Here is a 26,147-nt window from a genome sequence, read left to right as displayed (position 1 = left end):
CCTTTGATTGTAGGGGTGCAGTAGGTTGAAGGAGGGTTGTGCAAATGGCCCTGTGGGCACAAAATAGGGAAATGGAAACTACAATACAGCCTTCTCTGTACCACTGCCTTTATAACATCCAAGACAACTTAGAAAAATAGGTACTAAACGTGCCTCATAAGAAACAAGTTTGAGGCAGCAAGATACAGCGAATAAATCCAATATAAAGGGCTGGGGGATATAGTTCTGTTGGTAGAATGCGTGCCTCACATGCATGAGGCCCTGGGTTCAATCTCCAGCTCCACAGGGGGGAAAAAAAAAAAGATAAATCTAATATAAGATTCACTCACTATACCTTCAAAAGCTTCGGTTTACAATTCAAAAATCAAGAGCTCTAGAACTAATGGTTACTGAGTACATTAAGAGTGCTAGTGCACAGCAAATTGAATTGAGATACACTAGGTGTAAAACATCAGTTTCAAAGACTTAGGATAAAAAAACTGTAAAGAACGTAAATTGTATGTTGTTTACATGTTGAAATAGTAGTATTTTTAGACATATTGAACTGTGTGTATATATATATTAAAACTATGTTTCTACTTTAATGGGACTACTAGAAACTTTAGAATTACATTGTTGCTCTCCAACACAGGACAACTATGGAGGTTGACTAACCAGGGGTCTGGTACTACAGAGAGGGGTGGGGCAGTCACAGCCTAAAACAGAGAAACGTAATAAGCTTTGTTTTAAACAAGTCATTTAAAAATAACCGCTAGAAAAGATAGCGATGTTGACATCACCTGAGCAATACTGGGGAAGAAGTGTTTTGGGGAGGAAACAATGAATTTCCTTTAAAAGCCCCAGAGAACTGAAGTTCAGCACTTTCGGGCTCCTGATGTAACCAACCGGCTGCACAGGGGAAGCCCGGACAGCTAGGCGTGGGAGGACCCAACCCCGAGGGAGGAGCATTCCCAGGTCTTTGCAGGGAGGCCGAGGAGCCACGCGGCTCAGGAAACCACCCCCGCGAGTGGATAGGGCACTTGCTGGCCCCTCCTTCGATGACTCTTCTTAGGCCCTTACGCTGAAAAGGGCCAGCTCTAACTCATCCTGGGAAAACGACGCCCTCTGGGCCTACCCACGTTGTACTTCAAAGCTGCCTTCCCTGTAAGACCCGACCCAGGTGCACTAGAGAAACGGGAAAGCGAGGTGGAGGAAGAACCCCATGTGTGCGCCAAAACTGCACGCGCCTGCGCGAAAGCCCCGCCCCGCCCTCAGTTTCAATCTCTGCTACAGCACCTCGGTCCCGCCTCCTTTTTCCCGCCCCCGTCGGGGTTCGTCACAGAGAGTGACGTGTAAAGCGAACAATCACAGTCCCTCTACTTCTGAGCCATAGGGAAAAGAGAGGGAGGGGAGGGGGGAGGGGAAAGGACGGAAGAAGCCAGCTTCCAGGGTTGGCTCGTCCCCGTCACCCAATCAGAGCGCTCTGGGGAGGGGCGGGGCGGGGCCCGAGAAGAGGGTGGGGGGTGGGGCTAGGGAAAGGAGTGAGAAGGCTGCGGGAAGAGAGGGCGGGCTCCCAGAGATTAAAAGCAGCCAATCAGAGCGCGCCGGCTTCATTCGGAGAGCGGCGTGGGGCGTCGCCGCCGCCGCCGCGCGCGCCGGGGGCTGGTTAAGGCCATGAAACAAAAGAAACCCTGAGAGGGGAGCCGCTGCCACCTCCACCAGCCCGCCCCGCTGCCGTCCCCACCCACCCACCTAGTTACCTACCTCTGCCTCCTTCCCCTGCCCCTCCACCCCGCCCTCTCCAGTCTCCGGGCGGCCCTGGCGCTCCTCAGCCCGGGTCGCGGGCCCCGCCGCCTCCCAAGAGGAAAGGTGTTTGCGCGCTGAGCAGGGCCCGGGCCCTGTCCGCCATGGGGCTCGCCGCCCGCCGCGCCTGACCCGGCCGCCGCCGCCGCCGCCGCCGCCGCCATTGACAGCGCGCCGCCGCGATGCCGAGCGGCAGCTCCGCGGCCCTGGCCCTGGCGGCGGCCCCGGCCCCCCTGCCGCAGCCGCCCCCGCCGCCGCCGCCGCCGCCGCTGCCGCCGCCCGCGGGCGGCCCGGAGCTCGAAGGGGACGGGCTCCTGCTGCGGGAGCGCCTGGCCGCGCTAGGCCTCGACGACCCCAGCCCAGCGGAGCCCGGCGCACCGGCGCTCCGGGCCGTGGCGGCGGCGGCGCAGAGCCAGGCCCGGCGGGCGGCGGGGCTGTCTCCGGAGGAGCGGGCTCCGCCCGGCCGGCCCGCAGCCTCGGAGGCGGCCGAGCTGGAACTGGAGGACGACGAGGAGGAGGGGGAGGAAGCAGAGCTGGACGGAGACCTGCTGGAGGAGGAGGAGCTGGAGGAGGCAGAGGAGGAGGACCGGCCGTCGCTGCTGTTGCTGTCGCCGCCCGCGGCCACCGCCTCCCAGACCCAGCCGATCCCGGGCGGGCCCCTGGGGTCTGTGCTGCTGCCTGCCGCCGGCTTCGATGCTCGAGAGGCCGCGGCCGCAGCGGCTGGGGTGCTCTACGGAGGGGACGATGCCCAGGGCATGATGGCGGCGATGCTGTCCCACGCCTACGGCCCCGGCGGTGGCGGGGCGGCGGCAGCAGCCCTAAACGGGGAACAGGCGGCTCTGCTCCGGAGGAAGAGCGTCAACACCACCGAGTGCGTCCCGGTGCCCAGCTCCGAGCATGTCGCCGAGATTGTCGGCCGCCAGGGTGAGTGCGGGAAGTAGGGATGTCCAGCAGGGCACGGCCCCAGGCGTGGGTGGGAGACGAAAGAAACGGCTTGAGACGGAAAAAGGTGGAACCCAACGAGTCCACCGATCCAGGGTCTGGGAGGATCCGAGGGGCGACGAGATGAGATGGGTCACCTTGCGAAAACCCACACTGTTCCTCTGTTTTGACTGATAAAGTGTTAAGTTTCTCGGGTCACCCAATCCGGTGGTGTTCACTTTACTCGGGCTGTATTCGTGGAACAGCAAACTGGCGTGGCACCAGAAACCTCAGCGAGGTGGTAAAAGGTCGGGTCAGAGGAGTTGCGGGTTCGGTGTTTTGTACGGAGAGCTCGAGATTGCAAGTTTGCGCAGCAGAGCCTCTTGTAAGAGCTCCCGACTTCCCTTAGAACCGCGTATTCAGATGAGAAATGGGCAGAAATGGAGGCATGTACAAAGAGCTTATTCGAGAGGGAAGGGATGTTTAGGTGGACCGTATCACACTCCCCCCTTCCGCTATTCTGAAACTTAGCTTTTGAAGAGCAGCCTAACTCTTTTGATCTTACGGTGTTCTCGAAGGTTACATTTTTATTCTCGAAAAGGCACACTGATTATCTTTTAGGACGCTTTAGTGTGCACGAAGAAGAAAAAATTGAACAGTAAGGTGATTAAGGAACTTTAGGCGTTTATGCAGTTTTCAATAAATTCTCTTCTTCACTTGCCAGCACACCAGTACTGCAGACAGACTCCTCCCACATTGTTCAGACAAAGGACCTATGTCTCAGATTCCAGGAGTAGATTTGTGAAGGTGGGGGAAGGGGATGCCCAGAGTACCTCCGTATCCGACATTTTTAGGGAAGGTTCTGTGTTCTTCAGTGTAGCTTCCCCCGCGTCGCACAAAAGAGTAAATATTACCTTCTGCCGCCTATTACAATATGGTTGAGCCTGGTTGATACATGTTTCTTTACTGCTAGGTTGAGAGTATTGTTGGGGTCAAATAAAGAGATGATGGCGCTGCTGCTTAAATGATCTCATCTTTCCCAAGTGGTCTAAAGTACACATAAATAAGAGGTCTGTTGAAATGGTGGTTTCACATATCAGAGTTGACTTTTCTTCAAGCATTTTAATAAGAAAAAAATCTGAAATGTGAATAGAGGAGATAGCTTATTTCAGACAACCTAATTAATCAGATTCACCTGCCTTATTTGTCTGTTTTTGGTGCTATTTAGGATAATTCAGGAGAGAATTGTTTCACCTACATAAGATAAAATAATAACATTTCATATTATAAATCCAGAACTAGTTCATCATTAACAATGATGAGGGATCGCTATGTATCAAGCTTGTATTCTGCCAAGTATTGAGTTTATGGTGATTAAGTTGGAAAAGTGAGATTGATTCAAACTTTCTGACCATTATTAAGCTAGAAGTCTAATTAACAGAATGACACTAAACTAGTATGAAGTTAATGGTCCTAACTGTAGTATGATAAACAAAAAGGCACCCAGGACTGCTTTTGAGAATAGGTAAGAGTTTAACAGAAGTTGAAGAAAGGCTAAGGAACATGAGGAAAGATGTGGAAGAATTATTTCTAGGTGTGATGGGCAAGTCCTGTTGAGTTTTGGTGATGCTCAAGATTTGTAAAAGGGGAGGGGTAGAAAAGGGCTGGGAAGGAAATCGTTGAGGCCAGAATATAGAACCATGAATGCCATGCTAGGATGCTGCTTAACTTGGCACAGGTTGCTTCAGCATTTTTATGGTGACAGTGTAGGTATGATAACAAAAAGAACATTTACATTGCCAGTTTTATACAGGACATGGGAATGTATTTGGTAGATTTAGTTTAATACAAACTTTTGTCTTTCATATATCATACCCTTTAGTACTATACAATGGTCCTTAATTGTGTAAACTCTTAATCTTTATGCAAAACTGTTATTTAAAATGAAAGGAAATTTCAGGTTTTTATTTTGTACCATCTATTACATGATAATAAATGAGAAATTTTTAGTTTTTCTTAGTGCTGTGCTTATTGGTTAATAAGGAAACATAAATCTATGACTTAGAACATGGAGACAAATTGCTGACTGTTCCTTTGCAATTAATATTTTCCCAGAGTTGAGAGTACTGTTAAAAGTATGTCATCTTCCTCTATCTTATCTTAAGGGCAGAAAGCCTTACCCTTTTCCTGTTTGAATCATTCAACTGGTGGATCATTGACCCCTTTGCCACCCACGCACCCCAGTAGCATGGTAATAAAACCTGTGAAGTATTTGCTCACTCCTGTGGAGAACTAAGTAACTTCTAATGCTCACATCCTTTTATAATGCAGTAATTTCCCCCATGAGAGAATACCTGTCCTAAGTAAATTAAACAGGGCAAATCATTTCATTTTCTTGTTTGCTTTGAAGAAGCTAAATATTCATCCTTAAGAATTACCAATTCCTGCCATTTATTCATTACCTGAAGTCATAATTTTCTGTTTGACATCTCTTAATTGGTTTTGGAAATAATTATGTCACAGATGGAGACATTTATGACTTCAGCTCTAAAGCAAAGAGTGGGACAAAAGGAATTCTGAGTCACAGACTGGCAACTAATGTAGATGGCCTCTGGTTCCAGTGTCTTCCAAAAAAACAAACCACTGCTTTTGATAGTGATGAAAGTTGGCAGAGTGTTTGACCTCAGTATTTTACTCCCTGGTAGCATATGGTCTTTGTGAATGTTAAATTGGCCCTGTTTTGTTTTGTTGTCTTTAGCTCTGCATCTATTGTGAAGCCAACAATACTGTAAAATAAAGTCAGGAACTAAAAAGGTTTATTGATAGTTAAAGAAGTTTTAGAATATGTCTGACCACATTTTAAGACCTAATTTTATGAATTTAGAAACATCTGCTTTTTAAGTGTAGCGCCTACAAGACTCATTGACAGTGGTTAACAGATTTAAGTCAACAGGTTTTGTTCATTCATATAGTCACTGATATCTAGTAAGGCTAAAGAGTTAAAGTAGATCTCAAGATGCATTCTTAACTGCACTATAAGTAATTATCGAATATTATAAATTCAGTCATTTAAGGACTAGCACCTCAAAGTTTTTTATTGCTGTTTAAGATGTGCATCTTCAAATGAAAATCAGAAACTTTAATTGATGGAGTATGTGTGTTCTGTGACCTCCTAGTCTAGAAAAGTCATCCCTCGCTTTTTTATTTACTGTACACTGGGTCAAAAAAGAAATTAAGCTTATACTCCCAATATCTGGACATTTGTGTACGAATAATATGCCTGCTAAAACATTGCACATTGTAAAGCTTAAAAATTTTAAAGAACTGAGTAAAAATGAAAATAGGAGTTCTTGTGCTTTCATTTTTCCTGCACTGCAGTGGACTCCAAATTAGATACTGTACCTTTCTAGACTAAATTTATAGTAGTTTGAATGTATTAGTTCAGGAACCATTAGGATAGTTTGAACTACTATCATCACTTTACAAATGGATGTGAATCTCCTGCCTTTTCTTCTTTCCTTATTTAGTTAATTCTGATTCACTAGGAAGGAAATGGGAAATAAAATAATGTGGTAATTCAAGGATGTATTTTTTTACCCCCTGGTTATCAACAACCTAAAAATTATCCACAGAGCCACATATTTGAGAACTGTTATTCTATTAGAGACTTCTACCTAGAAAGATTTCCACCAATGTTTATGGGTTGGAATTCTGGGTAATTATCTACATCTCAAGTTTTCAAGGAAAGAAGAAAAGCAGATCTGTGACCATCTCAAATGTTACTGGTCTCCTTTTGTGCAGGAGGATAAGAAACATTGCAGAGCACACACTAGTCTTTAAATGTTAGAGCCGGAAGTAATAATTATCATATCTGCTCATATTACATTAGCATTATTTCTAATACTTAACATATTGCTGATTTGGTTTTGAATATTTTGGTGTTTGTATAAATTAAAGAATTTATGGCAAGTTTTATACTTTTGCCTTTTAATGCAAAAAGATGTTTACAATGCATGTTCTAATATTAAAATTACTGTAAACTACATCAAAATGCCTACAACAGTTTCTGTTCAGCTGTGGTATTCTGGAAAGAGCTAGCAATCAGAAGTAGATATTATTGAATTCTGATTACTCTATTCGAATAGTTTACTTCAGGGTCTTAAGCAAGTCACTGAAACTCCTTAGGCCTCAGAGACTCCTCTTTTGCAGCTGGACATAATCATATCTGCGATACTTCTACAAACTCTAAAAATAAGTTGACATATATGAAACTTTAAGTAATGAACACATTTTACTTTGTTAAAGCAAATTTGAAGTTAAATTGGAACCATTATAGTTAATACTCTTCACCTTTTCTCAGCTTTCACAGATTCACACATTATATTATGTAATAGAACTAGAATCTACTGATGATTAAATGCATGTTAGATATTTGGCACTTATGCTGTAGTAACAAAGAACCCCAACATCTTAGTGTTAAAACACCAAGGTTCACTGGAACTTTGCTCATTTTAGTCAGGCCAGCAGATCTGTGACCATCTCAAGTGTTACTGGTCTCCTTTTGTGCAGGAGGATAAGAAACCATTGCAGAGCACACACTGGTCTTTAAATGTTAGACCCGGAAGTAATAATTATCATATCTGCTCATATTATATTAATCAAAGTAAATCATCTGGCCACACCTAATTCAAGTGGACTACAAGGCACGTTATAACAATGTTCCCACAAGGAGAGAGCCAGAATATTAGATAACGACCACAGTGCTATTTTATAATGTATGGGATGGTATAGAATTTTAAACAATGTAATTTCTGCTATTTGGAATTTGTCATTTTAAACTCAAAATGAAAATGAAATAATTTTCATAAGATACTAAATTGATATATTTGCAATTTTAAAAATGTTTTAGAAAGCTCCAAATAGATCATGGTTAATATATTTTAAAATCCCACTGATTTTCAGATGATTATAAAGTAATACATTTCTTATTAAACTGCATTCTTAAATCTCTCCCAGATGGCTTACACACCATAATTTCTGGTTTTAGTTTTAACTTTTTCCCATGATACCTTTAATTCTTATATAGAGATTTACCAAGATTAAATCTGATATTTAAACCTTTAAAATAATCTTGTTAGAATTACCAAGTCCAATTATACTAAGTTGAATGTAATTCTGTTTAAACAGTTCTAGTCTTGATTCTATGACTAATTTTGAGAAACTTAAGTTACACTAGGTAACTGCAGAACCTCTTTCATGCCAGTATTTGGAATTTTTTAAAATATGTTTTTAGTTTTTGATGGACTTTTATTTTTTATTTATATGCAGTGCTGAGAATCAAACCCAGTGCCTCACACATGTTAAGCAAGGGCTTTACTACTGAGCCACAACCCCGGCCACCAGTATTTGGAATTTAAGAACAATTCAAGTATACAAAATTCATTGCGTTTGCGCAGTAAGCAGGGAAGCCTTATTTGACCTCAGTAAAGTTATGTCATGGAATAATAAGACCAGGCCATAAAATAATAAAGAAAATTCTTTTAATGAAAAATGGAGATGCCGTTGAAAGTAAGCATAAAGAATTTGGTCATGAACACGGTTGACATTGATCATGAACATTGTCCTCCCCTCTCAATCATTCTTCCCTTTTGCCTTATCCTCTTTGTGTTAGTTTCACCACTTGTTACTTATGACTTTGGACAAATCACTTGCCTACTTTGAGTCTCAGTTTCCTCTTAATGGAGAAAACCTATTGCATTTACTTGTTCTTCTGGGTACCTTCCTCACCTTCCCACCCCCCACATTTGTCATGAGGATCAAGTTTGAGATGTCATTAATATAAATTCATTATACAATTGAAAGTATAGAGGTGAGAATTATATTTAAGGTAAGGTAAAGTTGGGAGTTGTTTTTTGTTTATTTTTAAATGGGGTCTCCAGGCTGGCCCTGAACTCCTGGACTCAAGCAATCTTCCTGCTTTAGCACCTCCAGTATCTGGACTACAGGTGCACACCACTATGCCTATCTTAGAAATGTTTTTTAACTGATAAATTTCTTTCCTACTCTTAATTAAATTATTTAAATTTAAGTTATTTGTTTTGCAAAGTTTACAATAATTTAAAATTGGAACTCTGAAGTTAGGTATATACCTGTAATCTCAGCGACTCAGGAGGCTGAGGTAGAAGGATTGCAAGTTCAAGACCAGCCTCATTAATTCAGAGAGGCCCTGAGCAATTTAGACCCTTTCTCAAAATAAACAAAAAAGGACTAGGGATATAGCTCAGGGATAAAACACCGCTGGATTCAATCCCCAGAACCAGTTTTTTTTTTTTAAATGGAGCTTTGAAAATATATTTCCTGGCAGAGATCTAAGCTTGTGAAAGGAAATCATTTACAAATAATTGATTCCTTTATATGGTATCCTAAAAAGCAGTTCTAAGATTTCTTTCTTTTCTGGGTTTATGGGGAGTTTTTTGGTGTTTTTCATTTGTTTGGGATATACAGGGAATTGAATCCAGGAGCCTTGTGCATCCTAGGCAAGATCACTCTCTCTGCCACTGAACTACATCCCTAGTCCTTTTTTATTTTACTTTGAGAGATCAGGGTCTCAATAAATTACCCAGGCTGGCCTCAAACTTGGGATGCCCCTGCCTGAGCCTCTACAGTAGCTGGTATTACAGGCGTGTACCATTGCTCCCACATAACTTAAACATAACTTAAAGCTCCCTAGTTAGGAAAATTGTTCTGTCTTTCATCTCTAATTTACACTGTCTTCTGATTGTTTCAGCGTTAATACAAGGCCAAATGTGAACCTTTTCATTAAATTATCCAATTCTTTTATCTAATACAACTAAGTAAAAACTGGAAAGTGGGGGATTAGGTTTAGTTTTGTCCATATTTTTAAAAATACCTTCAGTGAGCAAGAATTTCTTTTCCACTCAAAATATAAAGAAGGAAAAGAAGATAGGTTGGGATAATAATGATTTTAAGAAACATTAGTTTTTAACTGAGAAATTCTAAGCTTTAGTTTTCTTCATGTGTGAAATGAGAATGAATGAAATGATCTCTCAAAGTTCTTATATTTTGAGTTCTTTCTAAAGATAATTCCTAAAATGTAGAAGTAAACCAGATTTCAAATTACCAATTAGGTTGATTTCACATCTCCCAACTTTGGAGAGTTTATAATATCTTAACATGTTTTTCATAATCTAAATGTATTTTATCTTTAGAAGATAGATTCTTTAAATGTTTTTAATTTCCTGTAGAAAATCAGCCCATTTGACTTTTTTATAATAACAAACATTTAAGTGTGTCAGGCATTGTGCAGAATTGCATGTATCAGCTCATTTGATCTATTCTTATTTCCATCACAAAGATAAGGAAATAGGTCTGTGGAGGTATAAGCAAGTTGCCCAAGGTCTCAAGCTAACATAACTAGAGACTTCAATCAATGCTCCTATCCCAATGAACGGTAGAACAAGGAGACAAAAAATCATCAAGAATATAGATGATCTGAGAACACCATGAACAACCAACAACATAAGAAAATGATTGATCATCTACATGAACATGTAGAAACACTAAATCATTCTGATGCTTGAAATTGATACAAGGTAGTAAGGGCATAACTAAACTTTGGTCATCTTTGTATCCTTAATATTAGTTAAAATGCTGGAAGTAAAGTAGATACTTGCTGTTTATTTGATTGGACTGAATTGCTAGATTAGAAACTTTCCATTTTGTTATTTACATTTTACTTTCTATATTGTAGTAATGAGGACTTTTATCTCTTGCCTTTAATTCCTAGCCCTTTATTTAAGGAGACAGTCCAGTTGAGGTTGTTTGGAGCTTTTGTTTGAAGGACAGTAAATACTGCTTGATTGAAAGCATTAAATGTCCCTATGAATACTGATAAATAAAGTAAAATCATGTAAATGGAGCTATTGAAGGCTGTCAGAGTGAGATGAACAGTATTCTTAATCAAAAATTCAGACAATTTTTACTTTTAAAAAGCTACAAAAAAGACACTTGAGCCCTAGAAAGAAAAGCTTTTAGTTCTATATTGTACATTTAGGGATACATTGCATCCTTAAACTAAATTACTTATTATTTAAATATTGGAATAAATTCTTTTATTGGGATTTAGCTGATATTTATCAGACCTTGAAGATAATTCTGAAGTTGAGTTACTAAAAAGTGGAGGGAACTTTTGAATAGTCTAGACTATTGCAAAGGAAAAAGGACTTTATTTTATATAAAATCATTAAATAAAATGATCACCTCTTGCTAATTGTAACATATCACAAACTTGAAATGATGTGCTTTTACAGGGAAAGTGTAGAACAGTGAAAAAAGTGTGGAATTAAGACAATTTAGGTTTACGATCTCACTAAACAGCTGGATGATCTTGAGCAATTCAATTAAACTCTATCCTGCCCTTCCTAAAGCACTCTGTTCTGATGATTAAATGAAAATGTATCTGGGAGAGAGCCAGGAAGACTAAAAGTGTTCTGCAGTTGTTTTTTTTTTTTTTTAATTTCAAAACTAGGTCCAGTCTCCTAGATACTGAGTTTACTCATGAAATACTTCCTAGGAAAGGTGGAAGAATGTGAATTAGTTCTAAAAAATGATAAAACCTGTCTTTATTGAGCACCTAACTGAATAATAGGTATTATGATTTTGTTTTTGGTTTTTGTTTTGTTGAGGAGTGAATCCTCGGCCTCACACAAACTAAGCATTCTTATCACTGAGCTACAGTCCCAGTGAGCATTTTTAATACGGTACTTTGTTTAATCAACAACTAAACTAGGGAAGTATTTTTAATCATGGTTATTCATACATGAAGGAGAGATGGAGGTTTAGTGACCATTCACTAAGCTGGTTTGCCATAATCTATCCAGTCTTATTCTCAATCACTATTCTACCAACCCTTTGTGAAAGAAAGAATAAATGGATATATTCATGTGAAATATGGTAGTGTATGATTATCTCAAGTGCATTTTAGACTTCAGGAAGAGGAAGCAAGAACTATGCATTTCTTAGAAGAGGGACTTTATCCAAAAAGATAAGCATTAGAGAAGACCTGGAGGTTGACTGACCTAACATGGAAACAGCAGGTTACTAGGGGTTAATTACAACCCAATCCTACAGATAGTTTTTTGCTTCTTGTAGTTTCATTGAGTGGGACCTCAAAGGATTCATTTATGGTAGCTGTGATAATAAGTATATTCCCATGTTTTTATTATTCTTGATTTCCACAGAGCTTTTCCTAAACACACACACACACATTTTCTACTTTGCTAAGTGACCATGTTTGTTACTCAGGTAACTCAGGGAGAAAAGGATATGTTAGGAAGATTTTCAAAGGCTATTTAAGGAAATAATCTGAGCAAAGATAGAATAGAACCAAGACATGCTTAGGACATAATGAAGTTTGGAAGAAGATAGTTTATGATGACAAGAAGGAGGAAAATAAGTAAGGAGGAAAAGAAATATTTTTATCAGGCCAAGAAGTTCAGTTTTCTTGAAAGTAAAAAGCTGCTCAAGTTTCAATTCCCCTCTCTTCATTTTTACTAAAGAATATATATTGATTTCTGAGTAGGATCCTTTTCTCCTCAAAACAAAACCCCTGGGGGTGAGGGGCAGATTTTTGAAGATGGGTATACCCAGAGGACTACCAAAAAGTAAAATATACATACAGTTTGTTTCTGCAGTGTTGGGGATCCAACCCAGGAGCAACCAAGCTTGCCTAAGTCAAGCACTCGACCACTGAGCTACAGCCACAGCTCCATAGTGCAGTTCTGATGTTTGTATTTGAGTTTCTTAAATCACTATATGTATAAATAAGTAAGAGAGAGAGAGAGAATGTGCGTGTGTTTATAATGTATGAAGTAATGGAAACTACAATAAGGGAGTATGTGTGTATGTGTGTGTATATATATAAAATTTTTATATATATTTTATATATATTTCAAAATTTTTATATATATTTATATATATAATATATAATATTTTATATATATTTATATATGTAATATATAAATATATATAAAAATTTTATATATATAAAACATGGAATAAATGGAAACTACAGTTGAGAAACACCTTCTTGTCAAAAACCAACAGCATAAGAACTTGAAATAAATATATTAGATGTTAGAATAGGCCAGTATTATATATACCTGGCTTCTATCTTGCATACTATCTTTCATTCTCTTAGTATTTTTCATCTGGTTATTAGTATGGTTGTTCAGGTAAGTCTCTCTGCCTTAAGTCTCTGTGCACTAACATTATATGTTCCTCCTCTACCCAAAATTCTTTACACCTTCAAGATTAATTCCTTTGTCTGATGTTGAAGACTTCTGCCTTATCCCCATTCTGCTAGCCTTCACAATACTGAACTAGTTTTCATTTCCCCACTAGGCCATTCTGTACTTTTCATTCCTGCTTTTGACTTGTAGTTGTTTAACTCTCCTTTCCACCGGGCAAAATCACTTTTTTCAGGCCTCAGTTCAAATGCCTTTGAAGCCTTCTTTCATTTACTATAGGCGGTAAAGCCATCTTCATTGTATGCTCCCACTGCTTTGTACGTCTGCTTTCCTTAAAGCAATTATCTTGTATCATTATTGCTTGCATGACTGTTTTCCCTCTAGACTGTGAGCTCCTTGAAGTCAGAAATACTTATAACTCCTTACTCTATCTGAAAGTAGCATCTGTACCTTTAGGGGGGAAGTTTAACATTTGAATGGATAAAGCATTAGGTTGAACTTTATATCATAATTGGTAAAATGCTCTTGAGCCCCACGAAGGAGTGATTCAGCTATAAACACCTAGGCAAAGCCCTTAGGATAAAGAGGAAAAAGGTTACTGCTTATTTTCCACCAAATCACTCACCTCTCAACAATAAACAATTACCTAGTAAGAGTCCTTCTCGACAGCTAACTTGTAGTATACTTCTTTTCTTACTATTTAATTTATAACTCTTGCAAGGGGAGGCTACTGGGGATTGAACCCAGGGGTGCTTTAGCACTGAGTTGTATCCCCAGGCCTTTTTTTATTTTGAGGCAGGGTCTCATTAAGTTGCCAAGGTTGGCCTTGAATTTGGGATTATCCTGCCTCAGCCTCCCAAGTAGCTGGGATTACAGTTGTGTGCCACCACACCTGGCTTATCTTTTACCTCTATCCCTTTACCCTATTTCATTGTTCTGTGATTTCCCCACACCTCTCCCTGACTGTATTTTATGTCTGTCCTCTGCCCAGGCCATTAGGTTACCATTCCTGAATTGGGATTTAAAATTTTCACAAACAGATACTTCATTTCTTTCAAAAAGGAAAGGGATAATGTGATAGGCAGAATAATCCTAACCATCAAAAGATGTCCAACTCTTAACCACCACCCCCAGACTGTGAAAATGACAATGGGCTGTTTTAACTGTTTATTCAAATATAATTAAGAATGTGGACCTTGCTTTTTAAAAAAATTTTTTTATGGACCTTGCTATTTGGAGTGTGTCTGGAATAATCTGGTGGGTTCACATGAATCTGTAAAAGCAGGAAACCTTTCCCATCTGGGTGTGAGATATGAAGAGGGGAGCTATATTCTTGAAATAATAAACTTGGTAATCAAAGCCACTATAGTAACTTGGTATGGCAACATAAGAAAACAAAAGCAGTTAATAAGCAAATTAAAGGATGGAGAAAGATTTTTGGACTGGCAATTACTATAGCATGTTTTTAGTATAGTATTCAATGTTAAGCTACTGCTTAACAGTGAATATTCTGACTGAAAGTCTTCCAGAATATTCTGTAAGGTACTGAATAAGAATATAAGATAGACACATAACATTTTTTTCTCTGCTCCCTTAAGGCAGTGGTTGTGGAATTTTTAAAGGCTTAAGAACTACATAGTAATTTTTTGTTGCTTCATAACAGTTACCATAAATTTTAGTAACTTAAAACAACACAGATTTATTATCTCAGTTTCTGTAGGTTAGCAGTCCAGACTTGATGTGTCAGAATTCTTTATTCAGGTCTCACTGAGCTGAAATCAAGGTATTGATCAGGACTACAGTTCTCATCTAGGTGCCTATGTACTCACCCAAGCCCACTGATTATTGGCAGGATTTATTTCTTTGGGATCGGAGGATGAAGGCCTCCATTTTCCTGCTAGCTATCAACTCCAGAGGTCACTGCCATGAGGTCGCCATAGGCAATTCACAACAGGTTGTTTGCTTTCTCCCCCATTAGCCAGAGCACATCTCTGACTTCCTTCCAAGTAAAGCTGGTTTAAAAAAAAAAAAAAAAAAAAACTTTTAAAGGACTCATGGTTAAGTCAGGCCCACTCAGAAAATCTGGATAACCTCCCTGTTTTAAGATGAACTGATTTGGATCATAATTACATCTACCGTATACCTTTCCAAGGGCACCTAGATTGTATTGACTGAAAGTATGTGTACTAGGGCCAGGAATGAGGGTAAGGGGACATTTCAGAATTCTGCCTGCCATATCTTCTACTGAAGGATTGTAGATGAAGGACTGTACCTTTTTTAAGGACTTGATAGTGAATGACGTATGGTTACTTGGAATTTTTTTTTTTTTTGGCAGTCCTGGGGGGATTGAACCCAGGGCTTTGAGCTTGCAAGGCAAGCACTCTACCAACTGAGCTGTCTCCCCAGCCCCAGTTCCTTGGATTTTTGCCACAGTATTAATTCAGTTTATCATGTAATGTTTTTTCTACTGAAAAGTGGGAACAAATGGTAAGGATAGGCTGTGTGGTATTTTTGCCAACACCTGAATGAATGAACGAACCATGGTTTTAAAAATTAGAATAAACAAAAACAAACAACTTGGAAACCCTTGCTGTGGGTATTCAAGTTATGTTTCTGATGGCTTGAAAAAGTAGTTTTGGTTTTGTTGTTGTTTTGCTTCGTTTTAATTTTCACTGTTATTAATATGTCTAGGCTCTCTGGTCTCCAAAAGATACTTTAGATCACCACAGAGCAAATCTGTAGTATTACCCTTTTCAGCCATACCACATTCTATCTGCAAAATCTTATCTTCAACCTACGTCCTCTCAACAACTTCCACTTCATAACACTGGTTTTTTTTGTTGTTGTTGTTGTTGTTGAAAGAACATCGTGATGTTTCATTGATCTAGAAAATGGTCTTTAAGATGATCTAAGATAAATCTAGTCTAGAAGTTTTAAATTTTAGTGGCTGGAACCCACGGGGGGGGGGGGGTGGAATTTCATCTTGCAGCTCATTGTATACATATTTAACTGAAACATTTGAACATATTGGTTTTTTCTTCTTATTTTTGATTGTAAAATATTTTGCAACTCATGGGTTAAAGAACACCAAAGACACTAACATTTCAGTTCCTTTTCTGTCTTTTAACTCTCCTCCCACCAACAAAGGGCCTTCCTCTTGGTTGTTAAGGCTGAAAGAGACTCTGTACTGCAGAGAAGCAAGGTATATACTAGTAGGGAAAGTATCAGAGTTCTGGCTGCAGCTAAAGGGTTTTATTCTCTGCAATAGATATAGAAAGGGCAAAATGGGTTCTTATACCAACAAGGTAAGCTGGAGACTTTCTATTTGGGGATTTTTTTTCCCCCAAAAAAATTAACGTAAAATTATACCTGTGAAATTTGTTAATGCTACACTAATTCTTGATCTCTGAACCACTGGTCTAGATTTGTCTGTTGACAAACTTAAGTACAACTTGCCATGTTAGTTTTTTTCTGTAACTGTAAGAAAACAAGTGTTAGTCCTTACATTTTGGAGTTATAAAACCTTGTTCAACTTTGAGATTATTAAATCATTTATCCTGCTATTCATGTAATATAAAATAACCTAAGTCAGACTGAAAGTCTAATTAGTATGACTAGTAAAATTATCATTTGTTTTTCTTTTCTAATCACATTTTTTGAAAAGGTATTATGTTTGTATTGAGTATACAGTGAATACTAAGGCTCCTCCTTGCCCTATCCCTCTCATTGAACCAATTTTATAAGTGTATAATATTCTATAATATAACTGTGCTGATCTGAACAATAAGTAAGTAATATAATAGAGGGTATTCTGTACATGTGCCAGCATTTCTACACATGGGGTTGATGATAGGGGCACAAAGATAATTTTGATAGATATTACAAACACCCCTCCAGAGAAGGCAGTTTATACTCTGAACAGGTAAATATGAGTGCCCTTTTCCCCATTCTTACTCGAGTGTTATAGTGTTTCTGATATTTGAAAATCTCATGGATGGAAAATGATAGCTCAGTTCCTATGGAAATAAGAATTTCCATCTTCAGAGCCACTTGTTTGATTTCTTTACAAAGGGCTATTTTAGCTATTTTTCTCGACTTTTTAATGTTTTGATATGTAAGGGAAGGAATGGGGATGAGGGAGAGAAATTAACCATTTGTGAGATAAGTTGTCAATATTTCTCTTTTTTAACCATAGTTTTGGTGCCTTTTGTCATGCAACTAATTATTTTTAAAAATGCTAAATTTTAAATTTATCAGTGCTTTTATGGCTTATGATTTTTGTGTCACTCTGATTATGAAATATTCCATTATTTTTAAAAATCTTTGCATTTTCAAATTCAATCTAAAATACATTTTTTAAAATATCCTTACCTTCCCCACCCACAAGATTAAAACAAGTATATTACTTCTTATTTACTGTGTCAACCTTTTTTATTTTTCACTCCCCCCACCATTGTGTGTTAGCATTCACATATCAAAGAGAACGTTCAGCCTTTGGTTTGGAGGGATTGGCTTATTTCACTCAGTATGATAGTTTCCAGTTCCATTCATTTACCAGCAATTGCCATGATTTCATTCTTTTTTATGACTTAGTACTATTCCATTGTGTATATATACCACACATTCTTAATCCATTCATCTATTCAGGCACCTGGGTTGGTTTCATAGCTTAGTTGTTGTGAATTGAGCTGCTGTAATCATTGATGTGGCTGCATCACTGTAGTATGCTGATTTTAAGTCCTTTGGGTATAAACAACAGGAGTGAGATAACTGGGTCAAGTGATAGTTCTATTCCAAGTTTTCTGAGGAATCTCCATACTGCTTTCCAGAGCGGCTGCACCAATTTGCAGTCCCTCCAGCAATATATGAGTATACCTTTTCCCCTACATCCTCACCTTCTGTCACCCTTTTTTAAACTCCACCTATAAAGTAGTCCCTGACCTTACAATGTATTCATATTCTAGGAATCATCTGTTATTTGTTTGGAACTCAGAATATATACATAGCTATAGGATCAGTGAGGTTTCTTACAGTCCGAATCTGTTTCAGGTACTTTGTTAAAACTCATAAAAATTTAGGGAAAAAGTACTTCCCTCTGTTTTTAATTGGCAATGACTTAAAAAGGGTTGACTTTGCTCTCTGCCACTTATTTCTTTTCCATGATGCACAAAACTAAGCACATGTCTCTTCTAGATAGTATAGACCTTTCTCCGTGTCTCAGAAGTGATTTAAATTCAAAATATTCATCTTTTCTCTTTCCACTGAGCCATATATTGAACACCCATTTTTAGTAACAGCCATAGGCCAGATATTGTCCTGTGTACCTTTAAGCACACTTCCTTGGTTAATAGTATACCTATGAAGTATTAAACAGAAAATATTCTACAGTTTAACTGACAGTTCTTAATAGTCTCAGAAGTATTTATTTAGAGAGGTTTCTTAATTCAATTTTCCACTGGTAAAGGTTAAAAGTGGCCAATCCTAGAACCTTAGACTAATTTGCCCTTTGTCCTTAATAGAATTTGCCAGTATTTTTCTGCAAGATGATCAGGATTGTTGTTGGGAATGTGACTAACAGACAGCCTTCTTATCTTGTCAGGCTGTGGCCCAGAGTATAAACTCATATAACTGAATAATAGCTGTAACTTCTTGAGTAGTATGCGTGTTTATACTTTCAGATTTTCTTTCTTTTTTGTTATTCTTGCAGTACCGGGGATTGAAGCCAGGGGTAGTGTACCACTGAACGGTATCCCCAGACCTTTTGAAACTGGTTCTTGCTAAATTGCCCCAACTGCCTTCAAATTTGAAGTCATCCTACCTCAGCCTCCCAAGTCACTGGGATTACAGATATGTGCCACTGCACCCAGCTTCCTGGTCCTTTTGCTATGGCTATAACAAAATGCCTGTGACCAGGTAATTTATGCAGAATAGATGTTTATTTGGCCAGTGGTTCTGGAAGTTGTCAAGTCCAGCAGCATGGTTCCAGCACCCACTCAGCATCTAGTGCTGTGTTATATAACATGACAAGGGATCCCATGGGGACACAGGGCAAGCACATTAGTTCAGGTCTCTCTTCTTCTGCTTGTAAAGTCACTAATGCCATCATGAGGGTTCCCCCTCATGATACCATCTGATCCACTTACCTCCCAAATGTCCCACCTCCAAATACTATTACCATAGGAATTTTCAGATTGTTTCTAAAATGACCAGGTGCAGTGGTGCACACCTGTAATCCCAGCAGCTCAGGAACCAGAGGCAGGAGGATCACAAGTTCAAGATAGCCTCAGCAACTTAGCAAGACCCTAAGCAATTCAGTGGGACCATGTCTCTAAATAAAATCCAAAAAAGGGCTGGGGATGTGGCTCAGTGGTTAAGCACCCCTGGGTTCAATCCCTGGTACCAAAAAAAAAAAAAAAATTCAGTGAACTTTCTGGAAACATTCATATCACAGCACCAAGTATCTTGAACAAGATCCGACACTTAGTAGGTGCTCAGCAAACATTGAGTGCAGGGATGGACTAGATAGTGTTACTTTCAGCAAGTTATTTCCTTTCCCCAAACGTCCATGTGTGAACTGCAAAGGGGCAAGATAGCAGCTGTTTTCATTAATTCAAGAAGCATGTGCACATCTGCTGCCCCACCTGACTGTTGGGCACCAGAGACCCAGCTGTGAAAAAACCTTTCATATTTTCTTAAAACATCTATCAATCACAAATTGATCAATGGAATATGATCTCAATTCTTAGTCCCAAGCAACGTCTACTGTGCTGAGTAAAGGAGTTTTGCCTGTGTGAATGATAAAATATGAAAGATGTGTTGCTCCAATCTTGCAACTCATTCTGTTGTAGAGCAAAAGCAGTGTGTGACATACCTAATAGTTATACTACCCTTTTAAATGTCCTATAGTTCAGTCAGGCATGGAGGCACATGCCTGAAATCCCAGCTACTGAGGAGACTGCGGTGGGGAGAATACAGGTTTTCTCTGTCAGTCTGGACAATTTAGTGAGACCCTGTCTCAAAATTTAAAAATAAAAAGGACTGGGGATGCAGCTCATTGGAAGAGCGCCCTGGGATTCAATCCCCAGTACAAAAAAAAAAAACTTCTGTAGATTTAAACTTATAGTAGCACGCTATAATGAGTTTTCACATTTACAGTAGCATGAATTTGACTGTTTCCTGAAGAACCCCCAAACCACCCCTCCCTTAGCCTCTTATACCTCCTTTAGTTCCTAAGCTTAGTACTTTCTGTGCAGTTTTTCTTTTGGCCCTTTCCCCCCAGAGTTTTCTCAAAGGAAGATGACCTTAAAGTTACAACATCTCTAACCTTGATATACTATGTTTCTTATTTCTTTAACTAGCAACTCAGTTTTCAGTTCCCCTTTTCTGAAACTAGCTTTGTAGCCAGTGGTGAAATTTTCGAAAATATAATAAAATGAAGGAAAATTGAGACACTGGGAAAGCTCTTTGAGGAAGAAAGGTATCATCTTCATGTCACCTTTGGTGATGCTTCCATATATTTTATTGCTGTTTTCAGAAGAGCATACCCAAGTGTTTTCATGATAAAGTACCTAGGATCCAACAGTGAAAAGCCAGCATTTCTTTTTAAGTTCCAGTTTGTTAGAAAGAGGAACAGAATCTTCATTTGTGGTTGAGATCTAGATGTCTAGTAGTAGGTTGAATAAAGTTGTTCTTGAATATGCTAAATTAAAATTAGCTCAATCAGCTCCCTTCTTTAAGATCGAATTAGCAATATGTGGCTAGAATCTGAAAGTCTTGAAAGCTAAGAGGTGGGGGAACAAATAAAAAGCTTAAACGAAAAGCAGTGTGGTAAGAAAGGCCCAATGTCCTCATACAGAACAGTGATCTTCTCTTTCAACAAATGTTGCACGGCCATCTTGCAGTCAGCTGCCCAGTGCTTTTGGAATTTTGAGGAAAGATTTATCAGCCAGTCCTGGGAGAGGCAAAACTTCATAGAGGATGAGGCATCTATACCAAAACCTGAAGGATTAACAGAAGTTAAGCAAGCAAAACTAGGAACAAAGAGGCAAAGGAAGACTTTAGGCATGGGAGTGAGGGAACATGGATGTACCATGGGTTGAAACACACTGAAGAGTGTAAGGAAAGAGGACGGGGAAAGGGAGTGATAAGAGATGAAGTTAGAAGCATTCAGATAAAAGCTGAAGAGGGGCCTTGCATGCTGTATTGTTTGGACTTTACCCTTAACGATAAAAGGGAGCCAAAAAAGCACTTTATGGAAAGAAGTGATTGTGTGACCTATGCTGTATTTAGAAAGATTCATCTCCTCAGAGAGAACGTTGGAGAAGTAGTTGGAGGAAGGCAGGACTGGAAACAAGGAGACATATTTGGGTGTTTGGGATGGGGAGCACAATTCCAAGTCTATGGGCTAGAAATGATGTATATAAAGTCTTAGTTTTTACACATTATTAATTTTTCAGGGGTAAGGAAAGGAAAGGAGGGTTTAAGGAAAAGACCTGCCCAAATTGTGGCTCTTTGTCTTCAATAGCACCTAGCTTCTTTATTTTTTGTTTGTTTGTTTTTTATTTTTTTAAACAGTAGCCCACCCCTACCAGCCTTCCTTTTTTTTTTTTTTTTTTTTTTTTTTTAGTTCTAGGTGGACACAATATGCATGCTGTATTCATGAGGTGAATTTATTTTTCATGTTAAGGTCTTTGAAAAGTATAACCCCAAAGTTTTATGCCTTAGTTGTGCATTTGACATTATAGGTTATAGTGTAAAGCCCTATAATCTTACATTAGTGCTGATAACCACTGATTATTCAAATTAAGTTGACTAAAGTCAGGAATTATGAAAAGTTATGCATATATGTCTTCAGTATTTTATTTAACTGTAATATTCTTAGAATTTGAGACTGAGGTCTTTTAAGTTTGGGTCTGCCAATCAGAGTAGTGCTTCCTTAATAAAACCACATTCAACACCAGAATTTCATATAGTCTCCAGTATCTGTTTCTTATGAATGGATCAAGAATTTATAGTTGGTGCTAAATCATTCTATATTACCTTTTTTTTTTTTTTTTTTTTTTCTTAATCCCGGCCTTTTATGGTTGTCTCACACATGCATAATTCAAGGACAGCTTTTCCCCCCGTAAGGTGTTTACCTTTATTGGAATTTTCAAAAACATTCCACTCAGTTTTCACAGAAATACAATATCTGTTTCACATTTATATCTCACAGTTTTATGTAATAAGATGAATAATTTAGATTATTTCATTACTAGCATGAATACAGCTAACATAAACAACATGGGAGTAAACACAATTGATTGAGCCTGGAATTCAACTAGTGGGAGCACAAGTGAGATGACCCGTATTCAGTTGTCATCAATTGAGTTTTAGAAAGGAGAGAGTAATGTTAAGTTCAAATAGTTAAGACCATTGATTTTGAAGTCAGACTGAGTTTAATTGGCTCTGCCACTTATAGTTGTGTGAACCTTGGGCAACTTATGCAATTTTTCTGAGCTTCAATTTAGTTTCCTTAGCAGTTAAAAGAGTGTAATAATCTAGTTCTTAGAAGTAAAAGGAGCGTTATAGTCTGGTTCTTAAAATTATTGTGAAGATTAAATGAGACAATAAATGTTAAATGTCTCACCTGCACATTAATGTTTTTTTGCCACTAGTACCCTGCAATGTAGTAAATTGTTAGTGTTCTGAAAATCAAACCCTCGGTATAGCTTATCTATATAGAAAACTTCATGCATCATTTGCAGTGACTAATGACAAGAGGAAGTAGCCAATGAGACTGACTTCTGAGTTACAACCTTCCAGTAGAGGTACCATCTCTGCCCAATTGAAGACCAACAGATAAGTACACCTCCAGATATAGGAACACTAGTAGAATGAGGAAAGTTTTATCATTTAGTGATGTTTTTATGGCAAAGAACAAACTCAAAAACTTTTCTGAAAATAAAAACTGCCCATTGGCAGACATTAGTTTGAAAGAACTCTCTGATTTGTCTTTACAAATATCTTTGAAGTCAATAAAAAATGATCAAAAAAAATTTTAAATCAAATATCTTTGAAGTCAGTATTGACTTTTGTGAAATGTTTTCTTTCAAACAGGTTGTAAAATTAAAGCACTGAGAGCCAAGACAAACACGTATATCAAGACACCTGTTCGTGGTGAAGAGCCCATTTTTGTTGTCACTGGACGGAAAGAAGATGTTGCCATGGCCAAAAGAGAAATCCTCTCAGCTGCAGAGCACTTCTCCATGATTCGTGCATCTCGAAACAAAAATGGCCCTACCCTGGGAGGGTTGTCATGTAGTCCTAATCTGCCCGGTCAAACCACCGTCCAAGTCAGGGTCCCTTATCGTGTGGTGGGATTAGTGGTTGGACCCAAAGGAGCAACGATTAAAAGAATTCAGCAGCAGACCCACACGTATATAGTAACTCCAAGCAGAGATAAGGAGCCTGTCTTTGAAGTGACAGGGATGCCTGAAAATGTTGACCGAGCACGGGAAGAAATAGAAATGCATATTGCCATGCGTACAGGAAACTATATAGAGCTCAATGAAGAGAATGATTTCCATTACAATGGTACTGATGTCAGCTTTGAAGGTGGCACTCTTGGCTCTGCGTGGCTTTCCTCCAATCCAGTTCCTCCTAGTCGCGCAAGAATGATATCCAATTATCGAAATGATAGTTCCAGTTCTCTAGGAAGTGGTTCCACAGATTCCTACTTTGGAAGCAATAGGCTGGCTGACTTTAGTCCAACGAGCCCCTTTAGCACAGGAAACTTTTGGTTTGGAGATACGCTACCATCTGTAGGCTCAGAAGATCTTGCAGTTGACTCTCCTGCCTTTGACTCTTTACCAACATCAGCTCAAACTATCTGGACTCCATTTGAACCAGTTAACCCACTCTCTGGCTTTGGGAGTGATCCTTCTGGTAACATGAAGACTCAGCGTAGAGGAAGTCAGCCATCTACTCCTCGTCTGTCTCCTACATTTCCTGAGAGCATAGAACACCCACTTGCTCGGAGGGTTAGGAGCGACCCACCTAGCACAGGCAACCATGTTGGCCTTCCAATATACATCCCTGCTTTTTCTAATGGTACCAATAGTTACTCCTCTTCCAACGGTGGTTCCACCTCTAGCTCACCTCCAGAATCAAGAAGAAAGCACGACTGTGTGATTTGCTTTGAGAATGAAGTTATTGCTGCCCTAGTTCCATGTGGCCACAACCTCTTCTGCATGGAATGTGCCAACAAGATCTGTGAAAAGAGAACGCCATCATGTCCAGTTTGCCAGACAGCTGTTACTCAGGCAATCCAAATTCACTCTTAACTATATATATATACATAAATACTATATCTCTATATGGACTCGTAAAGGCATGGGTATAATGGTACCCCCAGTAAACTTCCTAATGAATTCTTATGACTGTTATCAGGCTTTATTGGGATTAGGCTAAAGTTGTTAGTAAACTTATAAAAGGCTGCTATGGTAACACTAAACCTAAGTGGTCTCTTGTCTATTAGTTTGGTTTGAATTATTAATACTATCCTGTAGACCCAGAGACATAGCTTGCGTAAGAATTGCTAAAGCTGAAATTCACCTTGGCTGAGCGAAGATCATAGGTTGTGTGACCTATGAGAAAAGTGTATACATCTGAGATTCCAAACACTGGGTCCCAAAGCCTAACCACATTAAGAGTTTATGGAGGGTACTTGGCATTACAGATGACTCAGACACTTCCAGTGCTGCCTTCTTTACACTGCCAGTTTTGACAAAACAGGTTTGTTTTTTATTTTACAACAACTTATGCCTAATTCTGTAGGATTGCAAGTAACTTTTTAATGCATTGTGATTACTTATTGGTAATAATAGGGCTGATGGCAGTTTACTAGATCACTGGTTATAATTTGGGACAAAAACTGCTACATTGACCTTCATCTCGCCCAGAGTGCTCAAGGCTGGTATGATCAATGGATCAGGAATGCAGTTGTCTCGATTGTGAATTCCTACCCATAAGCCTCCCTTAGTGAATGTGGAAATGGCCACCTGGGTTTTCCCATTTCAGGAAAGGCTTTGGGATGCATCTATATTGGCTGATAATTGAGGATGCGAACATTCCATTCATTAGTCTGATCAAGCTATTAATTAATTTTTAGACTAGATCAAAATGTGAAACATTTTATGTTCAATCCATATTTGTCTTGCACATTATAAATATATTTTTATTTTTTAGTAATGTAGGGGAGGGGGAGGGAGATAATAATGCCCTTGGCATAATTCACGAAAGCAGCTGTGACGACCTCCAATCAGTTTACTTCATTTCAAAACTATTTCCAATCACAAGGAAAGATTTCTTTAAAATACACTTGTACATTTCACCTGTGGATGTCTATAACTTCATCCTCAGTATGTTCCCAAATCTGTGCTGGCATTGAAAGGACAAAACATTATACTGGTGGGTTTTTCTACTAATTATTTTTTGAAGCGTTATTTTCCCAACACAAAAGAACTTTTTTTCTCAGTATAACAAAAATTGAAATCCTATGTGTATTCAATAGTAAATAGACAAATTTTATTTTTTATTTCCACTTGAAGAGTTACATTTCGTATAAAAGTTTACAAATAACGGTTTTTATTTTGATTTTTTCAGTATAAAAAAGTTGCCTTGATGGCATATTATGATGTAATGCTAATTGCTTGTAGGATAGTTAAATGTCAGTATTGAAACCTAATCTCTAGCTGCCGTCTTGTAGATATGAACGAATGTTCACCAAGCATGTATTTTGTATTTTGTTGCATTGTACACTGCAACTAATAAGCCAAGGAATCGACATATATTAGGTGCGTGTACTGTTTCTAAAAAACACAAACTAAGAATGATAAATTATCAATATAGTTTAGTATTTGCTAATTTTACTACACTCTTTTGTTATGTATATGTAGGGAAGTCATAGGGATTATAAATTCAATTTGAGTAAAGTTTAAAACCATATATTTTATGATAAAGGGCCTTTAACTTAAGATGGCCAAAGCACTGATATTATATATTTGCTGTAAAGAGAATTATAAGAGTTTTATTTTTCTGATATTAAAAGTTACTTAATAAAGACTTGTTTCCATTAACTTGAATGTATTCTCCTTGGTGTTTTTTATACAATCATTAGCAGTTTATCTTAGATAA

General features: G+C 38.7%; 1 protein-coding gene across 1 annotated transcript; it reads left to right on the top strand.

Annotated features, from left to right (window-relative positions):
• The first annotated feature begins 1,687 nt into the window (after window positions 1–1,687).
• On the top strand, window positions 1,688–26,089 carry Mex3c (mex-3 RNA binding family member C). The gene is made up of 2 exons (XM_047526931.1): window positions 1,688–2,706; window positions 23,070–26,089. The coding sequence occupies exons 1-2, from the start codon at window positions 1,965–1,967 to the stop codon at window positions 24,293–24,295; spliced, it is 1,968 nt and encodes a 655-aa protein (XP_047382887.1). The 5' UTR covers window positions 1,688–1,964; the 3' UTR covers window positions 24,296–26,089.
• Window positions 26,090–26,147: the final 58 nt, after the last annotated feature.

The sequence above is a fragment of the Sciurus carolinensis genome, chromosome 15, assembly GCF_902686445.1.
Source record: "Sciurus carolinensis chromosome 15, mSciCar1.2, whole genome shotgun sequence".
Lineage (NCBI taxonomy): Eukaryota > Metazoa > Chordata > Mammalia > Rodentia > Sciuridae > Sciurus > Sciurus carolinensis.
This window is presented reverse-complemented; position numbering and strand designations above follow the sequence as displayed.